This window comes from Megalobrama amblycephala, linkage group LG1 (genome assembly GCF_018812025.1).
Source record: "Megalobrama amblycephala isolate DHTTF-2021 linkage group LG1, ASM1881202v1, whole genome shotgun sequence".
NCBI lineage: Eukaryota > Metazoa > Chordata > Actinopteri > Cypriniformes > Xenocyprididae > Megalobrama > Megalobrama amblycephala.
In genome coordinates this window covers 64,437,435-64,454,023 of record NC_063044.1, presented here as the reverse complement: position 1 = coordinate 64,454,023, position 16,589 = coordinate 64,437,435, and the positions used below count along the sequence as shown (strand labels likewise).

At 36.5% G+C, this 16,589-nt stretch overlaps 1 protein-coding gene across 7 annotated transcripts in view; it reads right to left on the bottom strand.

Moving 5' to 3' along the window:
* Positions 1-2,716, bottom strand: part of znf385c (zinc finger protein 385C) — a 113,670-nt gene extending 110,954 nt beyond the window's left edge. For 3 of the 7 annotated variants that reach the window (XM_048209431.1, XM_048209439.1, XM_048209462.1), the window contains exon 1: positions 2,272-2,714. In XM_048209431.1, coding sequence (XP_048065388.1) covers positions 2,272-2,320 — 49 coding nt within the window. In that variant the 5' untranslated portion in view covers positions 2,321-2,714. Of the gene's footprint in view, positions 1-2,271 lie in introns of all 7 variants that reach the window. The other 4 variants (XM_048209471.1, XM_048209478.1, XM_048209447.1 and 1 more) reach the window with 3 other exon arrangements.
* Positions 2,717-16,589: the final 13,873 nt, after the last annotated feature.

The window sequence follows — 16,589 nt, the reverse complement described above, 5'->3', positions numbered from 1 at the left end:
AAAATCCAGCCTTTCCACCAGCCTGTACTGCCAACAGAATCAACTGCCTCTTCACGCTATATCCCGATAGCTGGCATACTCACTAGTGTGGTCTGTACACTTATCTGAAACTGAACATTTACAACCCCTTGCCAACAAATCAGTGCCTCTAAAAGCATATTTCTATTTATAAATCAGTCCCGTTCGTATTTTATAACTGTAATTATATATTTTATAAATAAGGATTGGTTGCAGGACTAAATCTTCAGAAGAGGAGAAAGCAAGGTGCATAAAGTCACAATCGCTGCAGAAGCGACACTACGTAAACATCATCCTGCCCCAGCTGAACACATTTCTTCCTGGGGTAATTTATCTGTTTGTGCCACCAGCCACAGCGCCTGCTCAGAACACAAGAAGATCATCAACATCCAGTAAACGTGAACACCAACATCGCTCAACTTGGAGTAGGAAAGTGGCTTGTTTAAACGTGGTTTGTTCTTAAAACTTTAAGAATCGATATAATGAAACCTCAAGAGTAAACTGCACATTGATTATTTGAGTTTATATGCTCCACTTTATGCTGAGCAAAGATCCTTAATCATCTTCTTGTGTTCACCCTGAAGCAATGGCCTTGGGCCTAAGAACTTCCTCTCTTAGATCACAATGTGGCATTCACTAGGAGTCACGCAGCTTGAGGAGAAGAGATGTATTATGTTATTTAGAGTTATTGTGTTCTTCAAAAAAGTCTGTGCTTGAAAAAAGCCCAAGCATTGCTTTAAATTGTGAGCAATTTACTTCCTGATACGTAACACAGCTTTTCAAAAAGCCCTTTATGTTTAACATGTCCGTGACAGACACGGCAAAACACTTCAACCTTGGCACGTTTCATGCATAATGAAAGAGTGAAAGCAATGCTAAATAAGTAAGGTATTGAAAACATTTTAAAACGGTCTAGACTTGTCAACATCAAACCCGCCAGAGTGGACGAATAAACTGGCTGACTCTGTGCATCATCTCTCATATCACACCTACTATGCGATGCTTTCACTCTGCCACTGTGAAATGTGGAAAATGGGTGTTCAGCAATTTCAAATTATGATTAAAGATAATAAGCGAAGGAGCGATTTGAAATGTAAAGGGATACATTAAGACGTGGGCATCTCCATAGAAATTAACAATTCTAATCGCAGCTAACTCATCTAAATAAAATCAAAAGCGAAGACTGACAGCACACCAACCAAATACACAAAGTGAACAAACATGAGCAAATCTGAAAAAGGAGATCACATTTAAATCCTTCTTTAGAAGAATAAATTTGCTCCAAGAAAGTGGATCTACCGGATGACAATTCATCCCAAGTAAAGAAAGAAAACATGCAAGCAATGAGAGTCAGACCGCATCGGTGAATCTGACTTAACAAACACATCCAGACGGGCTTTTCCAACAGGACAAGACATGCAACACCCATTTTCAGCACATTTATTGGTAATGCTAAGCATTGTTTTCTGCCTGATGAGATGTGCCATGTTGTAATTTTTAAGGTAAGAGTTTAAACCACCGGTGGGTCATCAGATTTGCAGCATACTGATCAAATCAATTAACCTAAGTACAACTGGAATTAATGTGTTAGCTGTTCCCTTTTCTTTTACTTTACCCTAGATAAAAATCATAATAAAAACACCAAAGGCAGCTCATAGCATTCAAATATCATGAACTACAGTACGGTCACAGAATTAGAAAAAAATATAATAAAATACAGGTTATATTTTCCCAAGTTATGATGGGGGAAAGCAAGACCCTCCTCCTATTTCCCCTTAATGTGTTTGTACTAAAATCAATGAACTGAAAAATATGATAAATGTCAAGGCACATTCATCATGACGGGGTAATACTGCTTGTCTGAAGCAATGAGATTGTGTGAGCTTTCACACCGCATTTCACTGAAGTTTCATCTATTTGCAGGATGCCAGAGGAATATTGCCTGTTTTGACAGCAAAGTAAACAAGGCAATGCTTCATCACAGAGCTCGGCGAAGAAAAAAAAAATAATTTATTCCAAAATAATTCCTTGTACTATGTATCATTTATACTTTTTCTACATTGTTTCTACATTCTTACGATATAAGTTCATTACAGTCGGTATTTGATATCACAGATATGATTGATGTGTTCGTCAGAAAGCATGTCACTCGCGCATCCAAACTTATCCCCCTTTCGGTTTGGTCCAACACCTGCCGTTTCAATCTAAACTGAGAGTCGTAATGAAAGTATAGTGAATGAAAGGGGTGCTTACCCGTACCGTTGCGTTTGCGAGTCTCTCCGTGGTCCTCTGAGCCCAACATTACTACCGTACTTCTCGCTCTCCGGTGTTCCCGAGCTGAGCTGAACTGATACTGAGTACCTCGCGCAGCTCAGTGGTCACCCGTGCGTCACAAACCTACAGCTCTCCAGCAAAGCTCGTGTCATTCACACTGACGGCGCGCGTAAAGCGCTCTCTTCAGGGGAACTTTCCAGGCTTTTCTTCTTTCTTAAAGACTATCACGCAATATTGTAGCTACAGAGTAGTGGTGTGTGGTGGTCTTTTGAAATGAGGCAGAAGTCCCCCCTCTCAGTTTTTTGTCCAGTAAACATTTAGGTTTTATAATTATACAACAAGCAGCTGACACATTAGTGTACCTACTATGAAAAACTGCTGTGAAATCTCAAGTTTAATCGTTTTTAAACACGTGTTCAGCTTTTATTATTAATCACCTAACCGTAACCTTTCTGAACCAATAGTGCTGCATTTACACGCTTGTGGTCGGGGAGCATAGCGACGGTACTTCCTTGTTTTAGAGATCACTTAGCCCAATTAAAGGATTAGTTCACTTTCAAATTAAAATTTCCTGATAATTTACTCACCCACATGTCATCCAAGATGTTCATGTCTTTCTTTCTTCAATCGAAAAGAAATTAAGGTTTTTGATGAAAACATTCCAGGATTATTCTCCTTATAGTGGACTTCAATGGAGCCCATAGGGTTGAAGGTCAAAATTACAGTTTACAGTGATCTCAGACGAGAAATAAGGGTCTTATCTAGACAAACCATCACACATTTTCTAAAAAAAAAAGTAAAAATTTTATACATTTTAACCATAAATGCTCATCTTGAACTAGCTCTCCTCTTCTTCTCCATTTGAATTCCAGCAGTGTAGATGCTGCTAAGTATATTACTGCCCTCCACAGGTCAAAGTTTGAACTAAACTGTCATATACAATATGCTAGTGCAAGTATATAACAATTAGTTCAAACTTTAACCTGTGGAGGGCAGTAACACACTTAGCAGTGTCTACACTGCCGGGATTCAAATAGAGAAGAAGAAGAGAGCTAGTTCAAGATGAGCATTTTTTTGTTAAAACTTATTTTATTTATTTATTTGTAAGAAAAACAGCGATGGTGTCTCTAGATAAGACCCTTATTCCTCGTCTGGGATCATGTAGAACACTTTGAAGCTGCAATGAAACTGTAATTTTGACCTTTAACCGTCTGGAGACCATTGAAGTCCACTATAAGGAGAAAAATCCTGGAATGTTTTCATCAAAAACCTTAATTTCTTTTCGACTGAAGAAAGAAAGACATGAACATCTTGGATGACATGGGGGTGAGTAAATTATCAGGAAATTTTAATTTGAAAGTGAACTAATCCTTTAAGTTACTTGTTACGTTTACCGATAAGTTCCTTCAAGTTCCTAAGTTCCTTCCTTTACCGATAAGTTGATTTAGTTTTTTTATTTGACAAATATATAAAAAAGTAACATTTTTTCATTTCCCCATTCATTTCAACCCTGAGATGGACTTTTTTTCATTCTAACATACAACCAGATATCATTCCAATTGATATATATATATATATATATATATATATATTTTTTTTTTTTTTTTATATATATATATATATTTATTTTTTTTGTAGAACTTGCAAGTGGCAGCCTCTACATCAACCCTAACCGTTGGGGTCATAAAGATCCCAAATAGCTTATAATGTTGAGAAAGTTGAATGTAATTTAAATGACATCTTGTAATTTTTTTGGTTTTCTTAATAAAAAAAAGACATTAATCAGGATAGATGCACAGATGAAAATTAGTCTGAGGTACAGACAGTCATTACAATGGCATGCACTGTATAAAAATCACATGTAATTTTACCACGCCATGTTGTAATTGCCATAATTACGAGATTTCAACTTGTAAAAAGCGTACATGTCCTCAAAAGACTCATAATTACAGCTACTACTGATAGCCTTTTAGAAAGCAACAATCCATTGAATGTTCTTCTATCCCTCACTGCCTTGTTTCATTCTGATCAAAAATGAAAATGTTTTGGTTCTGTTTTTCCTGTTTGACTATGTTCCCTGTCATTGTAAGTTGACCTTGTTTCCTAGTGTGTGCCAGTTTGTTCCCTTAATTACTGATTACGTTCACCTGATGTATTTAAGCCCTTATTTCTCCTCAGTATTTTGTCTTGTGTTAACATTGCATGTTTGATTAGTGTTTATTATTCCTGTTCCTGTATTCTCCTGAGTGTCAGTTAATTAAAGAATATATATATATATATATATATATATATATATATATATATATATTTCTATACCATAGTGTTTACTGACCAGCATAGTGTCACAGAACACAAGACCTAGATTAGAGTATTTTCTTCTCCCTTTTCCCAGCTGTCAAACTGCTCTGCCTGGAGCAGGAACAAATAAGCCTTGGAGGACCACACCAGGAATTTTTAGATCTGCCATGCCTCATGAACTTTCCAGACCACTCACTGTATGTGTTTTTCATAACCAGCCTGACCAAGCGCATAAATGCATGCCTGCCTGGTGTTGGTCCTCAGGGGGATTTCACCACATTTGTGGAGTGGGTGCTGGTGAACTGTGGATCACCATTCACCATCTATCCAGCCGAGGAGGAGGTCACCATCTCCACACTAGACCCGGAGACCAGCCAGCCACCTCCCCCACTCTGCACAGAGCAAACACCTGAGCCCACCACAGACAAAGTGATAGAAGGACTGAGCCAGCCATCACCCTGGAGCCCGAGCCCCACAGTGAGTCTGACCAGGTGTGTGAGCCAGCAACATTGTCCCCCATTCCACCCAGCCTCCCTCTCCCCCATTCCACCCAGCCTCCCTCTCCCCCATTCCACCCAGCCTCCCTCTCCCCCATTCCACCCAGCCTCCCTCTCCCACCTCTTCCAAAACCAGCCAGTCCGTCGGCCCTGCCTCCGGTGGTTCCCTTCAGCTCCTCGGCTCCTCCTTTGTCTACTCAATTATGCTGTGTACATACGCCTTGGATCTTCCGGTCACCAGCTCCACCTAGTCAAGTGGATCCCGTAGCTCCGCCTTCAACCGCCGAGCCCATCACTCCACCTTGGCTCATCGACCTGTCGGCTCCACCTGGAACCATTGTCCTAACAGCTCCACTTTGGTCAGGCGTCGCTCTGCCTGCGACACCCCTTTAGTTCCGTTCCGTCTGTTTAGTGTCATTGTGTTTTGGTTCTGTTTTTCCTGTTTGTATGTGTTCCCTATCAATGTAAGTTTACCTGCTTTCCTAGCGTGTGCCAGTTTGTCCCCTTAGTTACTGATTACATTCACCTGATGTTCATTTAGTTACCTCATTACCTCTCCTTGTGTATTTAAGCCCTTAGTTCTTCTCAGCATTTTGTCTTGCGTTAACGGTGCATGTTCGGTTGGTGTTTATTATTCCTGTTACTGTATTCTCCTGAGTGTGAGTTAATTAAAGAAAAGGCCTATATATATTGAATTCACTGCTGTAGTGTTTACTGACCAGCATATAGTCACAAACTGTGGTCTAACATAAAATTTCTCAATGTTGGTGATTTTTATTTTTACAAAATAAAGCATTTTTGTAATATTGAATATTTTCTTATCCAAATTTAAGGTACTGCAATTTCATGTTTTATGGTTCTCAATTAGCTAAATTAACAAATAGGTCAGAACTATAAATTACTGACCCATCAAATGTGTCAGTACCTCAGAATGACACCTCCTCCTGAGCTGAGTGGTCTGTGCCAAACATCCCACATGCTGGCTGGTTGGTGGTCATAAATTATGCTATGCATTCAATGTAAGCCCCCATCAACACACCCTAATGCGCCTGGCGTCGGTATGGCAGGGTTTCCTCAAAGCTCCCACCTCAAGGACAGCAAGATAAGCTGAAGAGTGTGTCGATTACAAAGACTATCCCCACACATCCATAAAGGGCTCCCCCTGCCCATCTGTGAGTTGCATGTGGGACACTGCTTTGTCCATATTTAATGACCACAGTGACAACAGTTTCAATTTAAGCTGCTGAAAATGATAGCTGTCACAACTGCTATAATAACCACACTGTCGACTTTGCCATTAATCAGAATCTGATCATTTTTTTGTTGAGGTCTGCCTACCATGATTAATTTGTAATCTTAATAGTGTGGGTGGATACTGTTATTGTTAAATTGTTATTGATTGGCTAATTAACCTATCTTATCTGAGCTCATCTGACTCTCTGAGACGCTCATGAGGAAAAGATTTATATTTGCCTTTACAGAAATAGCCATTTAAATTCAAAGTAGTATAAACATACTTCAGATGTCCAAGTTAAAATGTATATTAAACAACAAGAGGTTGTGGTTTGCTTCATATTGTCTTTCTAAATACTGAATCAATCAAAATTGAGCAAAAGTAAAGCTCTATTCATACTAACAAAAGGAGCAAACACACACAAAAAGGTATGGACATATACTAAAAAACAAAATTACTTTTGGTCTTGTCACGTGTATCATTTGAGGATATATATTTTAATGCTTTTGGATCGAGGTAGAATATCGTAGCTGTTGTTTGTGTGCTCTTTTATTGCTTTCAGCACTTGGCTGATGGATGCTCTTGTAAACACACTTAGAGCTTCACTGATCCTTTTCTCTACTCTGATGCTCTAATCAACCAACAGCAAGCAGCCAACCAAAATAAAATGACAGTCCCACCCTGTGGAGCAGGACGAAACAGAATACCACACCCCACCTAACTGCACACACACATGTTGGGTTTTCATGTTTTATAGGAACTTTCTATTTACACAATGATTTTTATACCGTAAAAACTGTATTTTTATCCCCTAACGCAAACGCAAACCCAAACCCTAACCCTTATCATACCCATCACAAAAAAAACTTTCTGCATTTTTACATTTTCAAAAACCTGATATAGTAAGATTTATAAGTTGTTTTCCTCATGGGGAACAAAAAATGTCCCCACATGGTAAAAATGATCTCTATAATAATCTTTGTGGGGAATAATCTTTGTAAGGACAATTGGTCCCCATAATGCAGGGTTTACCAGGACCACACACACACACACGTTGGGTTTCTATGTTTTGGGCATTTTCCACTTTTTGACTTACACTTTTTGTATTTTGCCACCTTACTGATACACAGTCACCACATATACACACAAACACAATGTCAGTTAAATCAAAACATATCCAATCAGTATTGCCTTTTAAACCCAATCCACAGTTTCCATTTGAATCACCTGGTTTCCATGGTAACTGGCAGTAAAGTGCACATCATGCTTTCAAACAGTAGGGACTTTCAAATTTAGAGTTGAATGGAGCCTTTTGAGGGACTGTGAAAAGATTAAATTTAATGGATTGAAGGAGAAGTGAAAGAACAAGACAAAGACAATAGAAGCTGAAGTCCAACGCTCTCTGGGTTGAACAAGGTGTTATATTGGTTTGATATAAAAGCTCTAGCTTAAATGATTGTAAGGAAAAAAAAAGTTCTCTTCTCCACATGAATATGTTTTTATGCTTTCTGAAAGTTGTTGGAAACTTAAGGATAGTTATTTGTCCACAAACCCTCAGTCTTGGTTATGACTTTATTATTGTTCCACTTTTATTCTCCATAAATTCAACATTATACACTGTGATATAGCTATATAATACTGCTTTTATGTTTTAATAAAATATAAGCTTATAGGAAAAGGCAGCATCGACAAATATTAAAATTCTGACTTTTAAAACAAGCCAATAATTGTTTGTTGTAAATTTTATGGCTGACAACCAGTGAATGCATGATATTAAAATTAAAGTATTGTTAAGTAAAACACTAAAAACTACAATCAGTCACTTTAAATGCTGCAAGTGAATTTAATCATCACAACATCAAAAATGTACGTTATGGATGATATATTTGCATTTAAGAGTATATTAGTGTTTTTAAAGATAAACTTTTTAAGAAGACATGGGTAATCTAAATCTAGGGAAATAAAAATAGGGGACGCACAATATTATATAGTATGCACAAATAAATATCCAAAATCAGCTGACACTGATAAATAAAATAATCTATTGAAATGTTAACCCTAATATTTATGCAGATACATGCGCTGTTGGTTGTGAATGTTTTTAAGAGAAATAAAACACAATTTGTTGAGACCACAGAAAATTTATGCATCTCCTCTGGCATTCCTTCATCCTTTCCTTCCAATTTTCTGGCAGTCTTCCTCTCCTTCACTCCCTGTCATTTCTCAGCTTCTTTTTCAGAGAGGTGTAATCAATGAGAGAGCAAACTGATGGAATGCTTTTATTCTGTACACCCTCCATTACTCTTAGAAAGAGAGGGTTTAAAGAGAGAGAGGGAGATGATTCATTTTCCTCATATGCTTAAAGGCACTGCAAAGGATCACTATCCTCAGTTTGAGCACGCGAATAGGTACACACACTGTTTGTTCCAGCAGACCTGAATCCTCGTAAAACACTTGTGAGCTCAAGGCACTATGAAATCACTCAGACACGCCTCATTTTGATCTCCATCCACCCTGTTTCATGATTATGCACTCTAAAAACTGCTGGGTTAAATATGGACAAAACCAGGGATTGGGTTGTTTTCACCCAGCCATTTTTTTCAACCAATTTTGGATTTATTTTTTTAGCCAGCAATATATTAAAATAGTAAAAGGCGTGTTTTTGCTCACCCCAAAATAGGGGCAAATGTGTGGGGTATTTTAAGCTGAAACTTGACCAGACCAGAGACTTGTATTACATCTTGTGAAAGAGGGCATAATAGGTGCCCTTTAACCCAACCTGCTGGGTTTGTCCATATTTTACCCAGCATTTTTTAGAGTGTGTGAACAACTACTTCAACACTTGAGTTTGGTTTACTATGAACTGCCTCTGTTCATGAAATTGCTTCATAATCACCATTGCTTCATAAAGCAGTGGTTGTAGACCAGGGACATCGGGGCCACTAGGAGGACTCCAAGGGGGCCTCCAGACTTAAAATTATTTTAAATAAAACAAAACAAGCATTAAAATAAGTTAAAACAATTGAAAACAAAGATATTTCTTTCTATTTTGTTCTTTTTATAATTAACATTTCTAGTTATGCCAAGCTCTAACAACATTTTGAGTGGGGTGGAGGTATATCAGAGGTACAGGATACCACATATAGGTGAAGTGTAATAAAATAAAGGCATAAATGTGTATTTTGGGTGTATTTTTTCCACTAGTCTAAAGCAAAATAGCCCAAAGTGACCAGAGCAAGAGAAAAAAAAAATCAGTGGTTTTGTCTGTATTGTCTAGCCTTGAAAGAAAAGTCTGTGCTCCTAAATGCAAAATGAGGTGGAAAGAGAACTACACTTCTAATTACACACACATTGAGAACGAGACTCGTTCACTTCCACTTTGCAATCACCCGCTTAGACAGGAAGTGACTGTCTGACCAACAAATCACAGTTTGTTTGTTTTTTTGCCTTGAGGCAAGTTTTTTCCATGATGTAATGAAAAATGTACATTTATTATTCCTGGGCTATATATATATATATATTTATTTAGCCCAGGATATATATATATATATATATATATATATATATATATATATATATATATATATATATATATATATATATTATATATAAACCATTCTGGTCTGCGCATGCGCATTAGCTTGATCCAGCCTGAAAAATACAGTTTTTTTGTCATGATTCGAGCGTTTAGAAACTAAATTTATGAGCCTGTTGTTGTTAGATTTCATTGGTGATTTCAAATATGAAATTTAATCGTAAGGTTGGCGAACAGTTTTGGAGAATTTGATGTTTCCCCATTCAAAGAGATTGCATGATGCCCAGGATGCCCAAGAGGCGTTTCAAAGATGGCCGCCGAGTGAAATGATTTGTCTTAAAGGGACTTTGATAATACTGGACAATCAGTAGAACTACATTAAGAACTTGAATACATAGGAAAAATAAAATGAACAAGAAGCAGGTGCAAAAAGCAATCACATCATTACTGCATGACACAAGCTGATTGGCTGATTCATTGTTTGCTTTGATTGTTGCAGAAGCAGCAATTACCAACAGCAGCAGCAGCATAGCAGATCTAGCCTGCCAAGGCTAGGTAATTATGACTTTTTATCCCACAATTACGTATTTTTTTATTCCATGCCGGAAACAAGCTTCCATACCAGTGTAATTAACAAGACCTGTGTGAAAAAAAATATAGTAATGGCGCTGCAATGTCTATACACAGAAGAAGATGCTGCTCTGCTTGTGGATACGAAGTTGACTCATGAATCAGTGCTTCAAACAAAACTCTGACTGTTTCAAAGATTTGATTCCACTACAGATGTTGTATGTTTGTGTATACCTGCATCATGTTTATTAATGATCAGTGTAAACCCATGTTTATTGTGTCAATAAAGCTTTAGCCTTCTGGGATCCATTTCCCTGCTGTGAGAGACTGCAAGCAGTAAATACTTAAAACACATCTGACTCTTAATGAAGTAGATGAAGAGCATTTGGTTTGTAATTTGTTCTAGGGAGCTGTCTTCAAGCCAAGACTCCAGTCCATTCATTTCACTGACTGTGTGCCTCTTAATTATTTTGTATTTAATCAATAAACCATTAAGGTGTACAGAGTGTAATCGAAAGACCCTGGTCACCTTCACACCCCAATGAACGTCTCATGAATGAATATACAGGTCCTGTTCAGTCGCAGTTATCGCTTTCAACAATCGCATAATTTCTTTGATCAGCAAGGTAAGAGGTGCAACGCGTGTCAAAACGGTATGAAGATGCATCGATATTGTGATAATGCCAGCATAGATATTTTTTTTTTAACAATACACAATGTAATTGCTATGCTCACTCTCTCATGCATTTTTATTCCTGAAATGCACTATATTGTTTCATAATTGATTTATCAGTCAGGTTATTAATTGAACAAAGGTCAAAAGTACCCTCTGTGATCATTTTAAATAGGCTATATAGGCTCTACTGATTCATTAATTCAGCCCCCAATTATATTAGAATACATGCTTTTTGTTCCTTACATTAAGGCTACCAAAACATCCATATACACCTAACATATACTGAATATAAATTATAGAGCAGAGTAAACCCCCTGAGTTTGTTATATGCTCAGTGTTATACCAACATGAACTGTAAGTGTCTGTAAAGGAGTGAGTCATTGGTGAGTGCTGATATGAGTGTGGGAGTGAGTAGAAAGAACAATTTTATTCCACACACACATTCCAACCAATTACATTCTGTCTCTACCTTTATATTCATTGTCGCTATATATACTTAATAAATATATACTTAAATAATATAAAAATGATTTAAACATTTTTTATAAAAATAAAAGGTTGTAATGCACTTCAAAAAACTAATATAAAAATAATTTTATCTCGATTATCTTGTTTATGTAATCGTTGGAAGCCAAAACTGAAAAAAAAAAAAAACTGAATTAATGGTCGAGCCCTCGGTTATAACACAAAACTTGCGTAGTAATGGGTGTTGATACTGCCATCTCTTTAGGGTGATTATAAGTGAAGCTTCTGAAAGATGTGATGATGGAGAGGCTCTTAAACGGACCCAGACCAGAGGAGGGAGGCTGAATGTCACCCAGGGATGATTCACCTTTAGTGAGATACTCAAATGATAAGAGTCCTTGACTAGAGGCCTGGAGAGTGCAGCTTAGTGGCTTTACCTAATCCACCCACACAAAAGCACATTTGAACTTTACAGCACATCAACAGAAAACAAACTGACACTTACATGCACACAGATACTCACACATAATGGACATGCATGCACAAACTCACTAAAAATACATGCACTCAACTCTCACTCAAGTTGCATCAACAAATAAAAATCATTTTCTTGTTAATTAATCATGTATAGGCAGCTGAAGTATCATAGATATATGATTCAAATGATGTGAATACTGAAACAAAGTTAACTAAACTTTAAATGATACATAAAGATACATACAGTAGGCCTGTTTCTTACAATACTTATAACTAAAAACTCTACTGTTAACTTTGCACTCAATGTTTTAAAGTTTTAAAGTCACCCTATCTTTTTTTCTAAATACATTTTTAATGATCTGTGAGCAGTTTATCCGTGTTTCTTTTATCAAAATGACAATTAAATATTCCAGTGATTTCTCTCTGATGAAATGCCAGATTTCTCCAATCCATTTAAACTCAGATGCACGTCACAATACGGAACAAAAATCTGACGTTACTTCCGTTACATCACAACTTTAAACTCAGTTCAGATACCTGTAGGCCTTCTTCAGCATTTTTAAAGCCGGGTCTCAACACACAGTCCATAAAGATACAATCCTGCTTTCCACCACCAAGAGGAATGCAAACCAGTGCATAAAACATCAGTTTTTTAGAATTTAAATCTGAATGATTTTTTTAAAAATTGTTTAAACACTCTAAAAAATGCTGGGTTAAAAATAACCCAAGTTGAGTTGAAAATGGACAAACCCATCAGTTGGGTTAAATGTTTGCCCAACCTGCTAGGCAGTTTTATTTAACCCAACTATTGTTTCAAAATGACTATATGGCTGGCTTAAAATAAACCCAAAATGGGGTGGTAATTAAAAATCAGACACATAATTACTAGAGGCAACAATAATAATCAAAAGGTGAACATTTATTGATAAGCAATTTAATAAATGTTTATTGTTTAACTATTGTTCATTAAACTTATTAATAAATGTTCATTTATTAAACCTATTAATAATGTTAATTTCCAACATACTTTGGGTTCATTTTAAGCAAGCAATACAGTAATTTTTAAACAATAGTTGAGTTAAATAAAACTCCCAGCAGTTTGGGCAAACATTTAACCCAACCCCTTGGTTTGTCCATTTTCAACCCAATTTGGGTTGTTTTTAACCCAGCATTTTTGTAAAAAAAAATGCAATCAGCACCCTTTCAGACATTTAATAACATGGACCCAAGTATAATCACCTAACATTTCACCTAAATCATCCTCTTCATACACTTGAACTCTTCCAAAACACACAAAAGCATTCATAGGAAATGAGCCGGGACCTAAGTGATATGATCAGTGGACCAGGGAAAACCACTTCCTTTCACAGTGCTCCAATCACTGTGGCCACTCCTCACGGCCGGGAAATCGTGGAATAATATCAGGGTTGGATCCTGCATGCCCCCTGACTGCCAACCCATTAGGAAATGTGCCATGTGTGAGGGTCTGTTATTACCTAAACTCACCGTTAAACAAGGAAACGTCCTGATCTGCACCTGCAACACATTTAACCCATTAAAATGCATTAATTCGATTCTGTTGCCTTTGTCAGTTTACGAACATCGTTTAGCACATAGAAAGCATCATTTCTAATTATTGACCCACAGTAAAGGAGCAGTACTAGATGCAATACTAACATGCACCCAGAAACTAGTCATTCAAACACAATTTCATCCCTTAATCCTCTCTCGTTGTTGTTCTCTCACTCAGTGCGTTTTCATTTTCAATCTAAACGCCCCAGAAAAAGCTGTAATCCTCCACCGCTCAGATGATTGAAAAGCATCAGAGGCACATTCATGTTAACGGTTTGTTGCCAAAAAGAAGTTGCTCTGGGTCACACTTAAAACTCTGGTCAAATGAGGTGGAGCAAGTTTATATTTTCTAACAAAAATGATTTCTATTTCAAAAATGCTGTTCTTTTGAACTCTATTCAAAGAATCATGAAGAAAAATGTTTTCAACATTGATAATAGTAAAAAAAAATACAGCAAATCAGCATATTAGAGAGATTTCTGAAGGATCATGTGACACTGAAGACTGGAGTAATGATGCTGAAAATTACAGGCGTTAAAATAAAAAGTCTGGCGTCCATCCCCAGTCCTCCTACATATCACTTTATTGCAAAAATGTGCAGTTTTCCCCTGGCCGAGGAGACATAGATTTGAATATGGAAGCAGAACTTGGAGTGAGTTGAGTTCTGTGGAGGTGTGGTGACCGGGGGCCAGCGTGGAGTAGAGGTGGGGTGGAAGTGGACAGCTTTGAGCCAAAAGCTTCTGAGAGAAACAGTGGGATACTTGTTTAATACAAGTGGCCAGTTGAAATGCTCTTGCCTTTCAAAACAACCACTTCTTTCTGTTTTTCTATTGACAGTATTTTGAATGATATTTTTCTATCCATCCATCCATCCATCTTCTCATCTACCTCCTTCTCATGACTCGGTACAACACCAGCATACCTTCCTTCCCCACTTGTTTCTCACTTCTTTCCTGTCCTTTCAATGGCTTACATCGGCTAGTGAAGGTTACCTATGCCTGCAGGGCAGTGTGCGTTACTTGTCTGTGTGTGTGTGAAACAGAGAAAAAGCATGTGTGTGTGTGTCACTCCATTTGCAGCTACATAAATAGCCATTTCCCGCCAGAGCAAACCCACTTTCCCAACACCCACCTTACACACGAGTCCCAACAGGCACACACACACACACACACACACACACACACACACACACACTAGTCTGACTGCAAAGTTATTATAATACATTATCACAGATTCCCCAGTCTTTCTAAGGTGATTATTGTGATACATGAATGTCAGCCTCCTTGTAGCTACTGTATACAAACAGTAAAATCAAATGTACACCACAACTTAACAGGGACCAAAGCAACACAATGGACTGCATATACACAATTAGAGAGATAAAAAGAATAGATCAGAGAGAAGTGAAAAAAAAAAAAAAAATCAGAACACTTACAGAGCTGTTCTTGCATATAGTAATGACGAAAAATGCCACGCATGATCTATTCCCTCTGCAGAATGCTCTATTCAGGGGCTGACTGAAGTGGTATAAACTTTCTTTACTGATTATTTATTCTTGATTATAAAAACAGCTAATATGATGCTAAAATCTGTTAAATTAAACATCTCCCTGCTCCATTATCCTTCAGTTAGCAAGCTTATACTCTGTTAGCATAGTGCTAACTGGTCAAGAAAAAATCCTTTGATTACCTAGAACAAGCTAAATTACGACAATGTTAAAAAAAAATGTTATCAGCGATTGAGGAAGAAGACATGGGATAGGATTTTAGGCTCATATTAATCATGTGCAGAGCAAAGACATGAATGACAGAGCAACGCTGTTGCACACTACTATTGCATCTCAGGAAAACAAAAGCACTAATAATTGTGATATGGATTGTTTGTGCTCGGTTACAGATATTTTATTGTGTTAGCAACTTACTCTTTGACTATTTATTTGTGCGCCATCATCACATGGACAACAAAAGTAGCTTAAACTACCATTCAAAATTTGTAAGTTAAGGTAAAGTCTAAATTTATATGATCAAAAATATAGTAAAAACCTACGGAAGAGGATTAGGGCCAAGCAATAATAAAAAAAATAAAACCATCTCGAGATTAAAGTTGTTAAATTTCGAGAAAAAACTCGTTAAATTTCGAGAAAAAAGTCGAAATAAAATGTTGAGAATAAACTCATTAAATTACGAGAAAAAACTCATTAAATTACGAGAAAAAAACTCGTTAAATTTCGAGAAAAAAGTCGAGATAAAATGTTGAGAATAAAGTCATTAAATTATGAGAAAAAAGTTGTTAAATTACGAGAACAAATTCGTTAAATTATGAGAAAAATGTCGTTAAATTTCAAGAAAAAAGTCGAAATAAAATGTTGAGAATAAACTCATTAAATTACGAGAAAAAACTCATTAAATTACGAGAAAAAAACTCGTTAAATTTCGAGAAAAAAGTCGAGATAAAATATTGAGAATAAAGTCATTAAATTATGAGAATAAAGTCATTAAATTATGAGAAAAAAGTTGTTAAATTACGAGAACAAATTCGTTAAATTATGAGAAAAATGTCGTTAAATTTTGAGAAAAAAGTCGAAATGAAATGTTGCGAATAAACTCATTAAATTACGAGAAAAAAACTCATTAAATTACGAGAAAAAACTTGTTAAATTTTGAGAAAAAAGTCGAGATAAATGTTGAGAATAAAGTCATTAAATTACGAGAAAAAAGTCATTAAATTATGAGAACAAATTCATAATTTAACAAATTTGTTCTCGTAATTTAACGACTTTATTCTCATAATTTTATCTCGACTTTTTTCTCAAAATTTAACGAGTTTTTTTCTCGTAATTTAACGAGTTTATTCTCAACATTTTATCTCGACTTTCTTCTCGAAATTTAACAAGTTTTTTTCTCGAAATTTAACGAGTTTTTTCTCAACATTTTATCTCGACTTTCTTCTCGAAATTTAACAACTTTAATCTCG